This window comes from Myotis davidii, unplaced genomic scaffold, assembly GCF_000327345.1.
Source record: "Myotis davidii unplaced genomic scaffold, ASM32734v1 scaffold162, whole genome shotgun sequence".
Classification (NCBI taxonomy): Eukaryota; Metazoa; Chordata; class Mammalia; order Chiroptera; family Vespertilionidae; genus Myotis; species Myotis davidii.
In genome coordinates this window covers 3,665,791-3,688,159 of record NW_006300036.1, presented here as the reverse complement: position 1 = coordinate 3,688,159, position 22,369 = coordinate 3,665,791, and the positions used below count along the sequence as shown (strand labels likewise).

Genomic DNA, 22,369 nt, shown 5'->3' with positions numbered 1-22,369 from the left:
CCAGGGTGGGGGCCCCCACTGGGGTGCCTGGCCAGTATGGGTAAGGGGATGACGGCCGTTTTCAGGCTAGTGGGTGACTGAAGTGCCCAACCTCTCCCTTTTTTTCTTTTTTCTTTTTTCTTTTGGGCCCGCTTTAGTTCTGAGGCTTGGCTTCAGCTCTTAGGTCTCAGCTGCTGAAAGCAGGTATCTGGTTTGTTTGGGTTCTATAATCGAAACACTGTTTCAACTCCAGCTCTGAGATCCCGGCTGGCTGAAAGCAGGTTTCTGGGGTTTTGCTTAGCTTCTATATTTGTAACAATGTTTCAAACTGCAAGCTCAGAGGCTGGCAGCAACAGGTGAGGAACACTGGAGTCATCCGTCACTGAAGCAAGCAAGCCTCATGTTCGCTTCAAGCTGCCTGGCTGCTGGCCGCCATCTTGGCTGGCAGTTAATTTGCATATCTCCCTGATTAGCCAATGGGTAGGGTAGCGGATGTACGGCTAATTACCATGTTTCTCTTTTATTAGATAGGATAATAAAAGCCTATGTGACTGGTGGAGTGATCAGAATGACCAGTTGTTATGATGCTCACTGACCAACAGGGGTCTGATGCTTCATGCACGAGCTGCCCCTGGTAGTCAGTGTGCTCCCACAGAGGGAGCACTGCTCAGCCAGAAGCCGGGCTCACAGCTGGCAAGCACAGTGGAGGTAGCAGCAGCCTCTTCCATGCTAAGGAGCAAGGGCTTCTGGACTGCAAGAGCCCTGGACTGCTGGCTTAGACCTGATCCCCAGGGCCTCTAATCTTGTTATATAAAGGAGAAAGGAAAGAGCTGTGGATGCTTCTAGATGAGATAAATTGAACTGTGAAAGTGATTACAATCTCCAGTGCTTCAGAGAGGAATGGGTGGGTATGTGTATAGAATATAAAGGTTAAACTACTGTTAGGATGGAACGACTGGAACAACTGGTTGCTATGATGCACACTGACCACCAGGGGCCAGACGCTCAACTCAGGAGCTGCCCCCTGCCTGCTGGCCAACCCTCCGGTCCCTCCCCGCAACTGGGCCCCGGGCTGGAACGAAGAACCAGGGGTGGATGGTGGCAGATGCGGGCAGTGAGGGAAGGAATGGGGGGAGGTGGAGAGGAGATAGGAGGCGGGGAACCACATGGTGGCTGCATGTGAGCAGCGAGGGGAGGTGGGGAACCTGATCGGCCCTGATCGCTAGCCATGCCTAGGGACCCCACCCATGCACGAATCCCATGCACCAGGCCTCTAGTCCACTGTATAAAGCCAAAGGGTGGACAGGATACAGTACAGAGTCTCAGCTATTTTTTCCAGGCAGCGGAGAGTATAGCACATGAGTACTAGAAAATAGTGTCTAGGGGTGGACAGCTAGGTTCAAATAGGGAGTAATTAAGGTTGGAGTCTGTGGTGGTTGTTAGTGTTACTAGCTTTTCTTTTTTTTAAAAAAATATGATTGGTCCTTTTATATAATTGCACTTTCTAACTCCTCTTGGCTGGGTCATTTGTAACTACTTCGTGCCATTGAATTAGGAGCAGAAATTTTGAGTGTCATGAGTTGCCTGTGTGAGGTCCTCCAAAACTTTTCTTACCTCTGGAACAGTGATTGGTCATGATTAGGATGACGACTGCTCTGACAGCTTGGGTTCCTGTGTGACTGTTTTATGCGGAGCACCCTTCTAGTGTTTGGTTGTTATATAGGATGGTCAAGAAATAGACCTTAGTTGTTTTAAGCTTCTGAGATTTGAGGGTTTTTATTATTGCAGCAATATGTGATCTGTATTGACTAATACAGATTTTTTTTTTTTGTTGGGTTTTGAGAACGACAAAACCATACATAGGATAGCAAGTGTGGATGTGTGTGTTTGGGGGTGGGAGGTGAGCTAGATTCCCCAAACCAAGGAGCCAGAAGCTTACCAAGGAGAGTCATTAGGAGTGTGAGCAAATCTAATGTCATCTTGGGACACAGGTGGAGAGAGGGGTTGAGGTCTTCCTGCCTCCTCTTCCCATGCAGAGAACTGACACACTAACACAAACACATACATACAATGTGGAGTATGTTTGGTCTACCCTTTGTCAGTGTGAAAACAGTAACTTAAAAATCAATGTAGAAAATAAATACAGTGCATAGAAAACCAGGATTTAGGAAAAATAACTATGTTGGGGGGTTTAAAGACTTTTTTTAGTACCACAGAAAGTAATATGTTTCCCTATCCCCTCCTCATCATACATGTTTACATTCACGTTTTTACATGCCCATGTGTGAATAATCACATAATATTTTAATCAGCCCTACTTGTGATAACAAGGCATTACCTCATGAGGCCTATCTGTATACAATATTTAAAACCTTCCTCTTCCTCTCCTCTCACACTCCTGATCGAACTAGTTCTTCCACTCCTCCATCCCTGCAGTACTTAGCATTTTATTTATTTATTTAATATGTTTTACTATTATTATTTTCCTCTATTCTCACCGGAATGCACATGCTAACAGAGAAAGGACATTTTTTATTCATTTTGTTGACTGACAACAGAGCCTGATACATAATAGTGTTTGTAATCTAATTATTTTAGTAATCTATGTCCACAGAATTTCCCAAATATTTACAGAGAGCCCATACACAGCATTCACCAGGGTGTGGATTTCTTCAGACATGATGGAAAAAGCAGATTATCTGGATTTTAAGTGATGGGTAGAAATTTAGTGGAAAGAACTGGGAAGAAGGGTAAAATTCCAGGATAAATGGATTGGAATTCTTTAGGTGTTACTGTTGTTTCAGTCTTGTGCATCTATTTTTTGCATGGTAGCACTTGAAGGTCTACATTCAAGGTTACCATTTGCCTGAAATTTTAAAAATTGATTCCTTTTGGAAGTGGTTTCTTTATTTGCAAACTAAAATGGTTTCTTAGTCTTGAAGTTGATCTCTGTTGATCACCCAATTTTTCCCCCCAATTTGTTTAGTTGAACTAGACATGAAGATTTTTATAGGCAATTTCAACTTATTTGACCTTTTTCTATTATTGATTTTTTTTTTTTTTTGAGAGTGAGGAAGGAAGAGGGATAGAGAGAGAGAAACAATAATCAGAGAGAGACATTGATCGCCTGCCTCCTGCATGCCCCCTACTGGGGACCGAGCCTGTAGCCCAGGCATGCGCCCTGACTGGTAATTGAACCAGGGACCTCTTGGTTCATGGTTTGATGCTCAACCACTGAGCTACTCTGGCTGGGCGTGATTTTTTATTTTTATTTTTTTAAATATAGTTACAACAGTTTTCTTTAGCTTTTAAAAATAATTTCATTTGTGTGTATTATAATGAACTATTATTTGCTTCAGTGCCATTATGTGCTTACCGCAGAGGTTGTCAGCCTCGGCTGCACACTGGAATCATTTGGAGAGCTGTGAAAATACCGATGCCTGGGCTCGACCTGCATCTGAGGTTTGGCCTTGGAACTGGATTTTTAAAAGCTCCTCAGGTGACTCAACTCCGAAGCCAAGCGTAAGAAACCATTGGCTTAAAGGATTTCGGACGTAACTGAAACATGCTTTCCACTGGGGAAAGTAGGTAGCCATGGCTTATCTGAGTGGTGTGATCAATCTGCCTTCTCAATCTCTTACTTAGAATACAGTGGACTGATTAGAATTGGGGTGGTAGAATGAAGTCCTTGACTTTGTTAAAGCACTTTTATTGTTAGTCACCAAACCATAAATGGAATTAAAGCATATGAATGGGTAGAATACTTTTAAGGCCTTTAAATTCCCGTGTGGACGGGGAAGGAATAATAGTTTTTGTTTTGAGCTCTATGCAAATTCAAGTCCTTTGGCTCATGATTTAAGTCAGACATGAACAAATACATTTTTAGAACCTGTAACAAATACTAATTTATTGTTAGTATAGGTAGGCAAACTTTGTTCTTAAACTCTTGTTGACTTTGTCACCTACTTTCAATGTAATAAGTACTCTGTTACCATCAGAAGGTCTTTGTTTACTCCAGTAACAAGATGTTGGACAAGGACTTGTAAACTCAAGTAGCTACCTCCCTGAGGTATCAGAGAGCTTCCAGAAGTAAATCAATCTGAACTTTAAAGTATTCCTAGCTTTTATTCTGAAAAGTAATCTAGCCTACTTCCAGCTTGGAATTTGGAGCTGAGGTCAGGTTAGGGATATTTACTGTAATTTCACTGTTTGTTTTGAAGTATTGTGAAGTTCCAGAACACACCATATTTGTAGTATGTACAGCAATAGGGCTGCAAATTTCTTTTACTTCTATGTGACCGACCGTATTAGTATGGTGTCTGAATACAGTGGGACTTAGTGAATTGGTGAATAGGATAATCAGAATTGTGTCCAAATCCTAGGTTTTCTATTTATTAGCTCTTACCTGATTTATTTAACTTATTAAGCTTTAGTTTCCATATCTGGAAAATTGGGGGAAATAATACCTAAGTTATTGAGTGTATATTATAATGAAATGTTTTAGATTTTTAATATAGTACCTGCCCAATGTTGGTCTGTAATAAATAATCTTTCTGTAGTTTTGAATTTGAATTATTCTAGAGAATTATTCTAGTAAAAGTGATACCTGAGAAAAAATTAAGTTCTAAATTTTCTTTAATGATGAATCTTATGAATAATGACTATTTGGGGTGATGTATAAAATCATATTTTATGTAGAAAATTTCTGAATTTTTAATAAACTATGGAATCTCCTGATAAAGATTTTGATACCTTTGTTTATCATGATAGGTTTTATACATTTTCATTATGTTTAGAGACATTTTACAAGAACTCATGATTCTTACAATATGAAAGGAGAATTTGGAAGGTGGATAGTACAGATTAGGCAGTATAATATAGTAAGGGCATAAATACCTAGATGCATATATACACAATGAAAATATAAGTGAAGCATAATATAGATCATGTTAAAGTATAGCCAAAGCAAATGAATTCTTTCATTAAAAAATGGTTATTTCATTCCTTTGTGTGCCCAGATAAGATGATCATAGTAATGACTCCTCCTGTTTTCTGACTTTCAAAATTGCTCTCATTTTTAAAGGCACAATTCAAATGTTGTCCATTTTATAGTCTACTTGCTCTCTTCCCCATCACACACCGCTTACAAAGGAATCACTTTTCTCTGCATTCTGTCAGCATGTGACCGCTGCCTGGCACTGTTTCATTGTAAACGCAGTTAAGTTTATGGCATTCGGTTGAAGGTTGCATGGGGTCCCACCAGCTTTGACATCAGAGAGATGTTAATTTTAATGTTTACTTGGTCACTTTCTTTGTAAGGATTTCGCCTTTCTGTGCTCAATTTTCTTACTGTGAGACAGATGGGGATAAAAGCTTCTACCTCATAGTGCTGTTGAAAGATTAGTAGTGTCAGTGGCCTGAGATAGTAAGTGTTCAGTAAATGGTAGTGAATATTGTTATTGTTGCCGTTGTCTGTGTATGGCATGTTATTTATTGTATGTAAATATAATATGTGACTTAAATAAAACCTCCTTCTCTAGACTGCACTTTTTAGGACAGGGAACCATCACTTGGCATTTTACATAAGGTTTAGTAAATTAACAAATACGTGTTGATTGAGTACATTAACTTTCACTTTTACTTGGATTTTAAAAATAGTATTGGTAGATAACACAAAATGTCATAAAAGTTGTTTTCTAAATCGCTTTGTTTTAAAATCCCTGCAGGTAACTTCTTTTCCCATAACTTCAGTGCCCTGAAACCCGAGTATTCCACCAAGATAATATGATAGGCACTCTCCGTGGTTTGGAGCCATATCCTATTTAGACGAATGCGGGCCTTCCAGAGGTCCTGAGAGCTTGGTACAGAGCACACACTGCTTGCTAGTTGGCGCGGCAATAATGCCATCTCTGCCTCAAGAAAGAGGTAAGCTGACTGATTTCATCACATCACAGAATACAGATTATAGATCATCACTGCTGGCTATTCATAACAATTAAAAATTGGGGATTCTTAAAGAACCAGAACTTAAAATTTTACATTTTTCGGGAGGGCATTTGTGTTCTCTGATATGGAATTTTTATTATTTCAATGATATTTGGTTGGTTTACGTTTCTCTTAAAGTTATTCAGGGGCCTTCTGCCTTGGATCTGCATACAGAGCTGCCTTTTCAAAGCACACTGAAAAGGAGAGTCAGAAAGAAGAAAAAGAAGGGAACAATTACAGCCAATGTTGCTGGGACAAAGTTTGAAATTGGTAGGTCTTCTCAATACCATGAGATTGTCATACCTGTTGGAAAGTCTAATTTGATGTTGAAAAAATGTAGAAATTCAGAGATACTCTTTTTTATGTAATGGATTTTTAAATGCCTTTTATAAAATTTTATTTTTTAATGAGATATTTATCATGTTGATAATCAAATAGAGCATCAGTGTAAATGAAAAACTTTAGTTATTATTTAGAATGGTTTTGATTAAACTCAATGTTAAAATCAAGCATAAAATAAGAACATTAAACAGATTAAAACGTTAAATAGAAATTGAACAGTTTAAATTTGAGATTTTTATTAAACAATGAGAACCTGAGAAAGAATAGAGTAAAAACATTTCTCTCATTTTTAAATAAATCTTTTGAAGATAATGTTGCTTTTTATTAATGAAATTCCAGTATTTCTGTCTAAAAAGTATCTGCAGTGTAGAGAGCAGATAAGAATTAATTGCTTGAAATTAAGATACTTTTGCCCAGCACTGCAAAACTCATTATGAATAACAAGCACTCAAATAATATTCTTCTGTTCTTAGTTATTTTGCATTAAAAGAGTTGAGGAAAATCATATGAACCTCAAGGATATTAAATTTTTTTTAGCCTTTATTAATATTTGAGAATCTCGTTTTCATTTACATTAATTCATCAAAGCTCAGCAACAATCAGTGAAATATTTCAGTGGGATTGAGGTCCCCCAACACTGTTCCAACCGGTGTTCCTCAGAGAGAACCGCGCTGAGCATGTTGGTGTGAGAGGACGAGATGTGACAGGTTCAGGGCTTCTCTGCAGCGATTTTTCAGAAGGAAAAAATGAGAGTGAGGTGGTCTTTGTAAAAGTGAGTGATGGTCCCACTGGTGTGGCTCAGTGGTTGAGCGTTGACCTACGGAGCAGGACTTGGCGGTGGGATTTCGGGGTCAGGGGACATGCCCCGGTTGTGGGCTCGATCCCCAGTGTGGGGCGTGTAGGAGGCAGCCGATTAATGATTCTCTCATCATTGATGTTTTATTTCTCTCTCTCTCTCTCCCTCGCCCTTCCTCTCTGAAATCAATAAAAGTATATTTTTAAAAAGTGATAGCTGGGTGGTGTTAACTCATCCTCTCACTGTGAAGGTCCTCATGGGGTTCATAAGGAACCTTGATTTAAAGGAGAGTGTTTAAATGAAGTTCCCTCTCACTTTCCTAGGGAGTGTTCAGAGGGCTGACATTGTGTTAGAGTTCTCCATACTGATTCTGGTTCCGCTCTCTCATCAAGGTCTTCCCAGTCATTCATTTCTGAGAGGCGCACACATGCGTCTCATGTCCTCAGGAACAGGTCTGCTCCTGAGCTGCTGGTCTGACCTCACTGTCTTCTGCCTGTGAGCCAGTTAAAGGGGTCTCCCAGGCTATGTCGCTATTGCCCTGGCCCTCCTTATGACCTCTAGCTCCTGAGCCCCAGGACGCCAGCTGCCTGGTGGTCTGTGGCAGATGAGAGAGGAACAGCCCTTTCCCTGACTTAGTTGTCACCTGGCCTTCAGACAGCCTGAGTTTCCCCAGGCCTCTCATGTCAAACAGCATCTTCAGCTCACAATCCCCTCCCCGACCTCATCCACCGCCCGTCACTGTCCTCTTTTATGCCTGTGTACTGGGCCCTGTTGCATAAACAGTTCTTTCTTTTCCTCAGCTGCGAAACAAACAAGTGTCCCCAGGATTTGAGACCAACAAGTGTTTGCTCATCAGTATCATACTGGAGCCAAATAAATTCAGACAATTGATTGCTTTGTACCATTTCTCCTCATATTGGATACCAGTAAAAGTAAAACTTTTACAAATAAGTATTTTGCTTACCTGTATTGTAGGCAAGAAGGAACTTGAAATTTATTGGAAGAAAAATGTCAATATGTTAATTATAATATCTAAATCAGAGAAGAGTCCATAACTAGTTTGTACTAACAAACAAGGTTTCCTCTGAGCACAAATCTCTTTTTCGGTAAGATTAGAGGGTTTGTAGATAGGAGAGAGCCAGTTTCGGAATCTGTGCAGTGAATTCTGCTTTTTTATTTTGCATCCTGAGTCAACATGCTGACTTGGTTTTAATTGCTAAAAATAATGGGAACTAGGGGAGGTGGAAAGTAGGTCTAATGATCTAATGACCAGGGGCTATTTTTCCCTTTTCCCTTTTGTACCCAGCCCAAGGTCATGAAAAAGCCAGGAAAGTACATTTTGCTGATAGAGGTGTTGTCTCAGCTGTGCATATGTTCTTGTGCTGTGAATAATCACTGAGCTCTTTAGCAGTGTTGTGTCCCTGTTAAATCTCTGAGGATTTTGGGTGCAATCTAAAAACAGTTCTCAGTTACTGCTGAGCATAATTTGGCCCTAGAGAAATTGTTATAACTCAAAACAAGGTTAGGCTATAACTAATGGAGATTTTGCCAACAAAGCACTTTGAGCTAAAATTTGTACGTATCAAAATATGTTTCCCCATTGGATATGTTTCAGAAGTATTTTAATTTTGGTTTAACTTAACCTTTTACTTGCAGTTCGTTTAGTAATAGATGAAATGGGATTTATGAAAACTTCAGACGAGGATGAAACGAGTAACCTGATATGGTGTGATGCCGCAGTTAAGCAGGAGAAGATTGCAGAGCTGCAAAACTACCAGGTGGGGAGTTAGCCATGGCCCATCAGTGGCCATGAGGAAAGTTACATGCATTCCCTCATAGCTTTCTTTAGATAGGGTTCTTGCTATATTGACAATCTCACCTGAATAGCCTGTTGTGTTGCCGTGCAGTACTGACTTTGCATGAAGTCTGCATCCTTTCAGATGTAACTTGTAACCTCTCTGCATCTTTAAGTAAGAGTTGATAGAAGAAAACCTTTATTAAACTGGTGCTTTGCATTATGTTTAAAGATGAGTCATGTGGAATAGATGGCCTAGCGCGATCATGACATGGCCGTTCCATGGCCGTTATACACTTGGCTTCATTTTTTTATTTTCAGGATGTGATACAAACATATTAAAAAAGTCAAATGCATGGAATTTTAGACAGTTCACATTTTATGCAGTTCTTCTTCCATTAGTATAGAGGGTAACACAGAATTTACTGCAGGAAAAAGAATAAGTCCATTTTCACTAGTTTTTCTACAATGCTTATCTGTATGACTATAGTAAATTTAGAATGTAAAAGATAATTTAGGTAATTAATTACCAGTTATTCAACACCAAAAATTGTAACTTTAATGTCATTATAAACACCCTTTTTTGATTTCTTTAAAATTGTGCAATTTTTATTCTCTATATAATCAATTACTATAGATTTTTTAATTCATTATAGGTCATTTAACTTAAATATTTTACATTAATAATTGTCAGTTTATTAAAACATGAAAACTTAAAAGATGGTGGTAACTGTATTTAGTATAAATGACTATATTCATTAAGTCAATGAGGATATTAATATTTACCTTTTTATTTTCCAGAGGATCAACCATTTTCCAGGAATGGGGGAGATCTGTAGGAAAGATTTCTTAGCAAGAAATATGACCAAGTAATCTTCATTTTCTTATCATAGAATAAACCTGTTATAAATTTACATTTTGAATATTAGAGTGCTATCTTTTACAAAGGTACATTGATTTAAAATGATACTTTGATTGAAGAGAGAGAATTTTAGATCTAGAAGGGTCTGAAAAGTTCTCTGGTTCTATTTCTGCACTTTGCCGAGGAGGTAACTGAGGGTCAGAGAAATACCTTGCACAAAGTCAACACATAGTTGGTAGCAGAGCTAGAGCAGAATCTTGGGTTCTAGAATCTCAGGGTTCCTTTTACTGTTTATTCAATATGTTCTTATTTATTTTCAGTTAAACCTTGCAGGATCTAATATGTTGTATTATGGTGTGTGTGCATCTGTGTATTCACATATTGGTTACTGAGCATCTGATATGTGCCAGGCACTGTAGTAGGTGCATGTGTGCGTGTACATACACATAGGCCACATATACACAGAGTGGGGCAAACATAAGTTTACAGTTGTGAGTTTGTGAAACACCGTTCATTCTTGCATTGTTATTTATTGTATTTTTCCATATGAAATATTATAAACCTCAATTGTAAACCTACTTTTGCCCCACACCGTACATGCCCACCAGGGATATACATGCACATACATTTATTTCTGAGGCCACTGTTTAGAGCAGGGGTGGGCAAACTTTTTGACTCGAGGGCCACAATGGGTTCTTAAACTGGACCGGAGGGCCGGAACAAAAGCATGGATGGAGTGTTTGTGTGAACTAGTATAAATTCAAAGTAAACATCATTACATAAAAGGGTACGGTCTTTTTTTTTTTTTTTTTTTAGTTTTATTCATTTCAAATGGGCCGGATCTGGCCCGCGGGCCGTAGTTTGCCCACGGCTGGTTTAGAGGAACAATCTGCTTTCATGGGAAAAACAGTTCACAGGTACTCAAGTACCGAATGAATTGTAGAATTTTTATGCAGTTTATATCTCTACTGATAAGATTAGTTTAAGAAACTTGAGTGATAAATTGAGAAAATTTTTAAGAGATATCTTTCACAGAGAAAGGTTAGTAAAATTGTGTGTACAATTAACGAAAATCTGTATGTATCCAAGTGAAAGTTTATACATCCATTCACTCAACAGATATTTTTGAATGTTTATTTTTTTCCCCTAGAGACTGTTAACTGTGAGGTAAACAAGATAAATAAGGCCTAGTCCTTCCCTAGAACTCACATTTTAGTAAGGGAGGAAGACCGACACGTACAGTACAGTTTTATGGTGCCGCGTTAGAGGTAGAGTCAAAGGCTCGTGGCGACCAAGATAGTGGGAGAGATTATTTTTGAGCAGGCAGGGAAGGCTTTCTGGCGGAGTGAAACTGAGATGGATATTGAAAAGTGTATAGGAATTAAATGTTTATCTTGAGTATTTGTGTGCTTTAATTTTTTCCAAGTTTATATGTGAAAGAATGTTATTCATAAATACTACATGGTTAATTTAAAACTATATTGTTCTAATTAAAGCTTTAACTTGATCTGATTTTATATCATTATTAAAAATATAATACACAGCGTGGCTGCTGTTGCTCAGTGGTTGAGCATTGACTCATGAACCATAAGGTCATGGTTCGATTCCCAGTTAGGGCACATGCCCAGATTGTGAGCTCGACCTTCAGTGGGAGGGGTATGTGTGTGCAGGAGGCAGCCGATCAATGATTCTCATCATTGATGTTTCTATCTCTCTCTCCCTCTCCTTTCCTCTATCTGAAATCAATAAATAATGTACTGAGATTATTTAGCTTATTGGCTTATTCTGGGCTTGACACATGGAGTTGGTAATTACATTCTTTTTCTTAATAAAAACATAACTTTCTTACAGGGTTCTCTTGAAAGAACACTTGAAATATGGTAACTGTATGAACCTCCAGTTGTATTTAGTCCTACCTCTTTGCATACTATATACTGTTAGTATGGTTTCATTTTAGTTTCTACTAATTTTATTTGGGGACAATATCTGCTACATTATTTGCTCACCTATTAAAAGACTTGCATACATTTATTAAAAAGACATTTTTGAAACAATCAGATTTTCTTTAATATAAAATACTTTAAAATATTTCTCTTAATTTATTTTTATTGGGAATCAATATATACAAAACGGTTAACATCTGGGATTTATCAAAAGTAAACCTTTAGCCCTGTACGGTGTTTCACAGTGGTTAGAGCATCAGCCTATGCACTGAAGAGTTGTGGGTTTGATTCCCAGTCAAGGGTATGTACCTGGGTTGCAAGTTCGATCCATGGCCCTATTGGGTGCAGGAGGCAACCAGTCAATGTGTTTCTTTCACATCAATGTTTCTCTATCTCTACCTCCCTTCATCTCTTACTCTTCCCCCCTTCCACTCTCTCTAAAAAAATCAATGGAAAGAATATCCTTAGGTGACCATTAAAAACAACAAAGAAGTAAACATTTGATACTGAGTATTATCTTTAAGTTATGTATCAAATAAGCAGCCTGATCTGTAGCAAATACAAAAATACTAGGACATGCATTGTAGCCATAAAACCACATGTATAAGCACATATAGTTCATATAAAAAAACCCCTCTACTGACTAAAGGCTTCACATAGTTTTCTCAGAAAAGGAATTAATCCCCCCAAAACACCAGACTAAAAGGCAATCAGAACTGCTCCCTATAGGCGACCCAGAGGACTCAAAATCATCTTTAAAGAAGCAATATAAGTGGCACCTGGCCATGAGCTATTCCTACTGCCAATCCCCATTCCTGAGGAATAGTGACTTTTTCATGTTATATTGCTTTATATGCCTTTATTACCTCTATTACATTGTATTTAATTAATATCCTATATGTAAATTTCTTAGGAAAGAAACCATATTAACTTATATCCCCAGTGCCTGGCACATAGTATGTACTCAAATATATGATTGATTTACTAATAAGTAAATTAATACATAGGACAGAGAAGTGTGTCTATTTGTTTTTACTGATGTATCACCAGTGTCTAGAATAGTGCCTAGCACATGGTAGATGCTTAATAGACACTGCTGAATGAATCAATAGATGAATAGAGGGATTTAATAGTAAATGTCAGGATCACAGGAAGAAAATTTAGGAAAGTTTGAATAGAAATTACTTCTTATACTATCTCTAACTAACAGAATGATCAAGTCCCGGCCTCTGGATTATACCTTTATTCCTCGAACATGGATCTTCCCTGCTGAATATACTCAATTCCAGAACTACATGAAAGAATTGAAGAAAAAAAGGAAGCAGAAAACTTTTATAGTAAAACCAGCTAATGGGGCAATGGGTCATGGGTAGGTATTTTTCACCTGTAAATTATATCTATCTATCTATCTATCTAAAAGCCAAGTGACCGGAATGACCAGAAAGACCAGTTGTTATGATGTGCACTGTGGCCGGCCAACCTCCTGCGGGCCCTGCCCGATCTCCCCCCCCACCCCCACCTAATCAGGGACAGGGTCAGCCGGCCAACCTCCCGGTCCTCTCCCCTGAGCCGGCCAGAGCCCATCTGTGCACGAATTTGTGCATTGGACCTCTAGTGTATGTATGTGTGTGTGTGTATATATATATAGTTGGAGGGTGGGGGAATAAATGTGAGTATTCACTCATGGTTGAGTACTAATATGAAAAATATGATAAAATAGGATTCTAACCATTGCTGTTTTTGGAACTAAATATTTAATGAGTCCTTTCATTCTGTCCCACAGGCTTTAGTAATTTAATTTAAAAATCAAATAAACAGGTTGGAAGACCTTAATAGGAGACAATCTAATGGGGGGGGAAAAGATGTTTTCTATTTTTTAAACAAAATTTGCATTTGTAATAATTTTAGAGTAATCTTGGATACTACAGAGCTAAATTGACTTGGAGAGAGAAATGGGAAGGGAGTTACTTTTACATGTGTCTTCTTTGCTTTACAAATACATTTTTTCCTTTTATTAAATTTATTGGGGTGACACTGATTAACAAAATTATACAGGTCTCAGGCGCATAATTCAACAACTCATTACCTGTACACTGTATTGTGTGTTCACCACTTCAGGCCAAGTCTCTGTCCATCACCATTTATCCCCCCTATACCTTTCTCCATCTTTCCCAACTCGCCTCTCCCCTGCAATCACCACACTGTTATCCATGTCCATGAGTTTTTTCTCTTTTATGTTCAGTCCCTCCACCCTTTCAGCCTCCCCAAACCCCCTTCCCAGCTGTCAGCCTGCTCTCCAGCTATGAGTCTGTCTCTGTTTCGCTCATTTTTATCTCTGTACCCATGGTGATTGGATTGAAAATAAGTAGAACACATTAAGCTAAAATACCAAGAAGTAGATATGCTAGCTGAGAATAGATTATATAACTTTTATTTCTATCCTTTTGATTTCTTATGTCAGTTCTCTGCAATGTACTTTTAAAAAATGTAACTGAGTCTGCTTTTAATAAGAACTCATGAGTCATTTTAATCTTTTGTTTTAAATGCTTTGGGGAATAAAGGTTTTTTGGAATTGTAGCTATTCAACACATTTCCCTTTAATTTTCAATCACAATCTAGTCAGACATTATTTTTAACTGTGGTTTACTAGTTCAAAAAATAAACATGTAATATTAGTGGGAATTTTATGTTAATTGTTTAATGTAAAGTTGGTGCTCTATGTTAGTCTCAAAGAAAAAAATTTGGGGGCATAATTGAAGTTCACATTTTTTCTCAATTTTAATGTTAAAAATAATGTTTATATATATATACTTATATATGTATATATATATATATACTTAATGGTAAAACATTATACAGAAATATTAATCAGATTTGACAACAGTATAAAAAATAGCTGAAAAAGCACACTGAATGCAGTGAGCAGGTAAAGGACACCTCTGCCATCTGTGGAGGATATCCATTTCCTTGCTGATCTACTGTTTGATTGTCCTCTCCATTGCTGAAAGTGGGGTGTTGAAGACTCCAGTTGTTATTGTTGAACTATCTACACCTTTGAGTTCTATCAGTTTTGGCTTCATATATTTTGGAGCTCTGCTGGTAGGTGCATATATGTTTATAATTATTATGTCTTCTTGATGCATTGCCTTTAAAAAATCACTATGTACTGTTTTCTTTGTCTTTTGTAATAACTTTTATCTGAAAGTCTATTTTGGTTATTGTTTGCATGAAATATCTTTTCCATTTATTTACTTTCAACCTATTTGAGACTTGGAATCTAAAATCAATCTCTTGTAGACAAAATATAGTTTGATCATGTTTTTTTAAAATTCATTCTGCCAAATCTTTTTTTTTAATAAGAGAGTTAATCTATTTGTACTTAAATCATTATTGATAAGGAAAGATTTACTTCTACCATTTTGCTATTTGTTTTCTATGTCTTATATATAGTTTTCATTCCTTAATTCCTCCATTTCTGCCCTCTTACATATTAAATAATTTTCTAGTGTACCAATTTAACTTCCTTGTCATTTATTTAATTATATTTTTAATTTTTTAATGGTTACTTTGGGATTACAATTAACATCTCAATTTATAGCAGTCTTGTTTGGATTAATATCATTTTTCTTTCAATAGTAAAAAACAACAACAACAAAACACAAAAAAACCTTGATCTTATATAGCTCTGCTTCCTTTTATTGTCACAAAATACATTCTGTTCATTGTATATCCAATAATGTGGATTTATAATTATTGTTTTATGCAGTTGTGTTTTAAATAATATAGGAAAAATGAGGAGTCACAAACTTAAACTATACTAATAGTGACTTTTATATTTACCATGAATCACCATTAGTGGTGATCTTTATTTCTTTGTGTGTATTTGAGTTACTATCTAGTGTCCTTTTGTTTTGCCTGAAGGATTCGCTTTAGCATTTCTTGTAGGCCAGGTGTACTAGCAAAAAACTCCCTCAACTTCTGTTTATCTGGGAGTGTCTGAATTTCTTCTTTAATTTTCAATAGTTTTGCCAGCTATAGAATTCTTGGTAAAAAGTTCTTTTTTCTTTTTCTGTCAGGTCTTTGAATATGTCATTTCACTGTATTTTGGCCTCCAATGTTTCTGATAAGAACTAAGCTTTGTATGTTATTGAGGATTCCTCGGACATGATGAGTAGCTTTAATCTTGCTACTTTCAAGGCTCTTTGCCTTGGCTTTTGACCGTTTGATTGTGTGTCTCAGTGTGGATCTCTTTGAGTTTGTCCTACTTGGAGTTCATTGATCTTCTTGGAATTAAGATATCTTCAGCTATTAATTCTTCAAATATTCTTCTTACCCCTCTTTTTCTCTCCTCTTTATTTGAGACTCCCAGAATATGTATGCTAATATTCTTGTTTTTAAAAAATATATATTTTATTGATTTTTTGTAGAGAAGGAAGAGAGAGAGACAGAGAGTCAGAAACATCGATGAGAGAGAAACATCGATCAGTTCCCTCCTGCACACCCCCTACTGGGGATGTGCCCACAGCCAAGGTACATGGTTGATTGGAATCGAACCCGGGAACCTTCAGTCCTCAGGCCGACACTCTATCCACTGAGCCAAACCAGTTTCGGCAATGCTAATATTCTTGATTGTGAACTTTTAAACTCTGATTTTTCTTCATTTTTTTTTCTTTTTGTTCCTTAGACGAGTTAATCTTAACTGATCATCTTCAAGTTTTGCTTTTTTTTTGCATTCCTAAATATTCTGTTTAGCACCTCTAATGATTTTTTTATTGTTTTGTTATTGTACTTTTCAACTTCAGAATTTCTGTTTGAGTTCTCTCCCTTACCCTTTAAAAATAATTTCTATCTCTATTGATATTCTCAAGTTGGTGAGATAGCATTTTCATGATTTCCTTTAACTCTTTGAATAAATTTAAAATAGTTGATTTCAATAGTTGATTGTTCAGTAAGCTCAATGTCTGGGTTTTCTCAGAGACTTTATGTTAATTGATAATATTCATGTGTATGTATCATACTTTCTTTTTTCCTTTGCATGACTTATAATCTTTTTGTTAAAATTTGACATTTTTAATTCTATAATGTAGAAACTCAGAAATTCAGCTTCTCTATCTCTTTGAGATAACTCAAAATTATCAACTGGCAGTAGGTTTGTTGTTGTTATTGTTCATGCTTGTTGTAGTTGCTACTTATTTGCACAGTGGGTTTCCGAAATAATTTTGTAGAGTCTGTATTCTTTGTTGTGTGTGGCTACTCTTATTCTTGTTCTGTTAGGTCAGTGGTCAGCTACTAATTGGACAGAGATTTTCTTAAACATTTGGAAACCCCCCGTCCAAAAAATTTTGCCCAGTCTTTGCAGACGGATTATGTGTGTGTTTAAGTTTGAACAAGCCTTCTGTGTCCAACTAGGCAATTATATCTCTGCTCAGCCTTTATTTCTTACTTGTATAGAGCCCCCTGGTTAGCCAGAGCTAAGAGCTTAGGATCTTAAGATCCTGAGCAGGCACCTACCTTTGGGCATGGACATGGCCTTCTGGAGTCCTAGAAATATGTCAGAGCTTTTCAAAACCTATTCCTCAAAGATTCTCATTCCTCAGTCTTTCCCCCCAATCTTTTTAGTAGGTCTGTTGTTTCCTCCAGTGGTTAGGCAGCAGGGCCTAGTACATATGTCTTTAAATCTCCATAATTGCCTCCCTAAGTAGCTGCCTCAGCCTGGGGAGAGTTTCCACTTAGGCAAGATAAAAGCAACCCCTTTGAGGTCCTCCAGGGAGCCACTACACAGGTTGAAAAAACAAGGCCACCAAGAGACTATGCTCTATTCTGCTCCCTCTAGAATCAGTATCAGTACTGGAAACATGGGCTGCTGTCCAAGCCCACTGGTGAGCTGAGGGTAGAGAGTTGGTACCAGAGTAAGTTAAGCTGCCCCAAAGCTGTTTTATGTAGATTCAGCTGTGGTAATTTTTTTTTAAAATTTTATTTTTACTTATTTTTTGATTAAATGATCCCTAGTTGTTACAAGCTTTTGGTTAGTTTCCAGAATTCCAGAAAAGTTGATTCTGACAACTTTCTTATTTTTATTGTTTTGCAATTCACTGCTTTTGTGAAGGCACAGACTTTGGAGTTATCCATTCCTCAGTATTCTTCTTGAGTATTAGCTATAACTTTGCAAACATCTTGACTCCATATAAAATTGTTCTTTTGATTCTTTCTCTAAACTTAGGATTTCTTTGATAAGAAATGGTGACAAACTTCCATCCCAGGATCATTTGATTGTTCAAGAATACATCGACAAGCCTTTCCTAATGGAAGGCTACAAGTTTGATTTACGAATTTACATTCTGGTAACATCATGTGATCCACTAAAAATATTTCTCTACCACGATGGACTTGTGCGAATGGGAACAGAGAAGTACATTCCACCTAATGAGTCCAATTTGGTAAGTGATACCAAACAGATTCTATGATTTGATTCATAGATTCAACATGTACTTTTTAAAGAACCCATTGTGTCTAAAGGTTATATGAATGAAAGTTCCTCCTCTCAGGTTCTTAGAGTCTAGAACAGGGGTGGGGAACCCTTTTTCTGCCAAGGGCCATTTGGATATTTATAACATCATTCATGGGACATACAAAATTATCAACTTGAAAATTAGGTTGCTATATTTAGTCAAGCATTTAATTAACTCACCCCTAATGCCTTGGAAGGGTCAGACCAAATGATTTCACGAGCCCTATATGGCCCGCGGGCTGGACGTTCCCTACCACTGATCTAGAACAACCATTTTCAACTGATGTGCGCAAAAATTTTTAAAACATTCAGTACCTAGTCAGAGGTACTGTCCTTTTTGCCCTTAGATTATCAGATGAAAAAATGACAACAGGCAGCACAACAATAGCTTGTCCAGTTGTGAATGAATCAAAATTATACTTATTTTTTTGTCAGATTGGCAAGAAACGATATTTTTGTTGTGCTGCAGAATCTTAGTAATTAGTTTATATGTGCCATGAGATGAGAATGGTTGAAATCGTTCTGGTTTAGAATGATTGCATGTACAAACAGGACTACTTCCAACCTGTAGACAGCTTTGGGAAAAATGGAATATAAAAAGGTGTCCGCTCCAGGAATGCTAATCAGGAAAAGCCATCACCTCTGGGTGCTGTGGACACAAGGATGGATTTCTAAGCACATGTGTGTGTATGCAGTAGCCCTGGATAGAAATGATTTTTCTATAACTATAAATAAAAATATAAGATGCCACTAGGAAGTATAGATAGAATGTTTATGTAGTTGAGTACAAAATGGCTAGTTTGTATTCAGCTCCTCAAGGAGGAGGCTGTACTTGAACAGTGTTTATACCTTTGTATAAGAGGTTCGGTTTAAACATACAGAATGTGGGAGAAAGTATATGAAATAGGGGAAGCAAAAGATATCAGAAAATAGAGTTATTTATTTTTGTTGGACTAAAAGAGAACATTGTAAATTTACATTGACCAAATGTGAAGAAGAGACATAAATGGTCTGTTTCATTGTGATTTTTAAGTCTATTAAACTGTAATTTATTATTGTATTTTTTCATAAAGTAATAAACTATAACTTACAGTTTATATAAAACAAACTTTAATTTATTTTTTGTATGTATTGATTTATTATTAACTAAAAGTAAAAGTTTAGTTAACTTCTAACCATTTTTTAGAATTGTTTCCCCTTTGACAAAGGCCTGGTTACTGTTTATTCTAATATTATGCACATAATTAACTCTATTAAGAATGGTCATGTTTCTGCCCTAGCTAGAGTTCGATCCCTGGTCAGGGCACATATAAGAATCAACCAATGAATGCATAAATAAGTGGAACAACAAATCGATCTCTGTCTCTCTCTCTCTCCCCCCTCCCTTTATCTCTCCCTCTCCTTTTCTCTTTCTCTCTCTCTCAAAAAAAATAATAAAAAAGAATGGTTATATTTTCAAAATTCAATAATAAGGGCTGATCATAAATGTTACTATGTTCAATGAATTAAAAATTTTTGTAAACCTGGCAGAGGAAGAATAAGGGAACTGGTAGTAGGGGCTTCTTAAATATTGTTTAATAAATGAAAAAGTAAATTCTTAATTAGTGGTGAGCACATATAATTCAAATGAGGAGTTCTGCATATTTGCTTTAAAAATTTTAAGACTGTAGACCTAAGTAATGGCAGTGAAAAAAATGTGACATGAAGATACTTAGTTTTAACAAGCCAAAATACTAATCATGTTCATGAAGCATATATTCATTGTGATGCAACAATGCTACCTGAAGTCACCTCTAGGAGATGGATCATGAGAGTAGGATTTATAGACTTGATGAATGTTCATGGGAAATTGGAAGGAGCCAATCTTTTTCAAGTTTATTTGAGAAAAACACTCAGCAAACATCCTATCTAATAAAAGAGAAACATGATAATTAGCCATACATCCGCTACCGTTCCCATTGGCTAATCAGGGCGAGATGCAAATTAACTGCCAGCCAAGGTGGCGGCTGGCAGCCAGGCAGCTTGAAGTGAACATGAGGCTTGCTTGCTACAGTGACGTAGGACTCCAACATCCCCCGCCTGCCGCTGCCGGCCTCTGAGCTTGCAGTTTGAAACATTGTTACAAATATAGAAGCTAAGCAAAACCCCAGAAACCTGCTTTCAGCCAGCCGGGATCTCAGAGCTGGAGTTGAAACAGTGTTTCGATTATATAACCCAAACAAACCAGATACCTGCTTTCATCAGCTGAGGCCTCAGAGCTGGAGCCAAACCTCAGAGCTAAAGCTGGCCCAGAATAAAAAAAAAAAAGAAAAAAAGGAGCGGTTGGGAGCTTTAGTCACCTGCCAGCCTGAAAACAGCCCTCAGCCCCTTACCCAGACTGGCCAGGCACCCCAGTGGGGACCCCCCCCCTGATCCAGGACACCCTTCAGGGAAAACCAGCCGGCCCCACCTGTGCACCAGGCCTCTATCCTATATAGTAAAAGGGTAATATGCCTCCTAGCACCGGGATCAGTGGAGCCGTGAGGCCTCCTGGCACCGGGATCAGCCTGACAGGGGGCAGGCCCAAACCCCCTGATCGCCCTGGAGCTCTGTGTGTGACAGGGGGCGGGGCCACAACCTCCCTATCCTCCCTGCTCTGTTCGTGACATGGGATGGCGCCCCAATCCCCTGATCAGCCCTGCTCTGTGCCTGATATGGGAGAGGTCCCCAACCCCCTGATCACCCTGGGCTCTGTGTGTGACAGGGTGCAGAGCCCCACCCCCCACCCCCACCGGCCCTCCTCCGTGTGCGATGGGGTAGCGCCATAACCTCCCCACGAGCCCTGCCCTGAGTGTGACAGGGTGCGGGACCCCAACCCCCTGATCTGCCCTGCTCTGTGTGTGACAGGGGGGCGTGCCCCAACTCCCCTATCAACCCTACTCTGTGCATGATGGGAGGAGCTCCCCAACCCCCTTATCAGTCCTGCTCTGTGAGTGATGGTGGAAGTGCCCCAACCCTCTGATTGGCCCTGCTCTGTGCGTGACAGGGGTGGCGCCACAACCTCCCCCATTGACTCTGCCTTGAGTGTGACAGGGGACGGTGCCCCAACCCCCCAATTGGCCCTACCCTGAGCGTTACTGAGGGTGGCATCACAACCTCCCAATCTGCCCTGCTCTGTGCATGACAGGGGGTGGCGCCCCAACTCCCCAATCGGCCCTGCTCTGAGCCCGACCAGGGGCTGCACCTAGGCATTGGGCCTGCCCTCTGCCACCCAGGAGCAGGCCTAAGCTAGCAGGTTGTTATCTCCCGAGGGGTCCCAGACTGTGAGAAGGCACAGGCCAGGCTAAGGGCCCCCCCCTCCCCTCCGAGAGCACAAATTTTTTTGTACCAGGCCTCTAGTAAGGATATAAAGAGGCAAAGACAAAACAGCCCTAATATGGAGCATCATAAATGTGCTGTTGATCATTCAGACACTACAGCACTGCATGGGGAACAGCATTGTCTGCTGAGTGCACTCTATTCAGTGATGGCGAACCTATGACAAGTGTGTCAGAGGTGACAAGCGAACTCAATTTTTTGGGTGATTTTTCTTTGTTAAATGACATTTAAATATATAAAATAAATATCAAAAATATAAGTCTTTGTTTTACTATGGTTGCAAATATCAAAAAATTTCTATATGTGACAGGGCACAAATTTCTATATGTGAGAGAGTTAAGTTAGGGTTTTTCAAAATGCTGACACACCCAGCTCAAAAGGTTCGCCATCACTGCATCTATCTTGTTAATGAGTTACAGTGGCCTCTGCATAAGAATAGGGCAGAGGCTGTGTTTGCTAGTCTTGTCTTTTGGTTTATGCTACTTATTTGAGCTTTTATTTTTTAATGTTTCTTTGCAAAGGTTTAGAATGTTCTCTCAGAAAATTCATTTTCTAAACACAAATTTGAGTAAAAACTGTAAATGACTCCCTAACTGGTTTGGCTCAGTGGATAGAGCATCAGCCTGCAGACTGAAGGGTCCTGGGTTTGATTCTGGTCAAGGACATGTACCTTGATTGTGGGTACATCCCCAGTGGGAGTGTGCAGGAGGCGACTGGTTGATGTTTGTCATTCATCGATGTTTCTGGCTCTCTATCCCTCTCCCTTCCTCTCTGTAAAAAATCAATAAAATTAAAAAAAACA

General features: G+C 38.4%; 1 protein-coding gene across 1 annotated transcript in view; it reads left to right on the top strand.

Moving 5' to 3' along the window:
• Positions 1–22,369, top strand: part of TTLL7 (tubulin tyrosine ligase like 7) — a 146,251-nt gene that overhangs the window by 52,325 nt on the left and 71,557 nt on the right. The window contains exons 2-7 of the mRNA XM_015572111.1: positions 5,706–5,904; positions 6,103–6,234; positions 8,759–8,880; positions 9,699–9,766; positions 12,913–13,071; positions 17,923–18,163. Coding sequence (XP_015427597.1) covers positions 5,880–5,904; positions 6,103–6,234; positions 8,759–8,880; positions 9,699–9,766; positions 12,913–13,071; positions 17,923–18,163 — 747 coding nt within the window. The 5' untranslated portion in view covers positions 5,706–5,879. The remainder of the gene's footprint in view (positions 1–5,705; positions 5,905–6,102; positions 6,235–8,758; positions 8,881–9,698; positions 9,767–12,912; positions 13,072–17,922; positions 18,164–22,369) is intronic.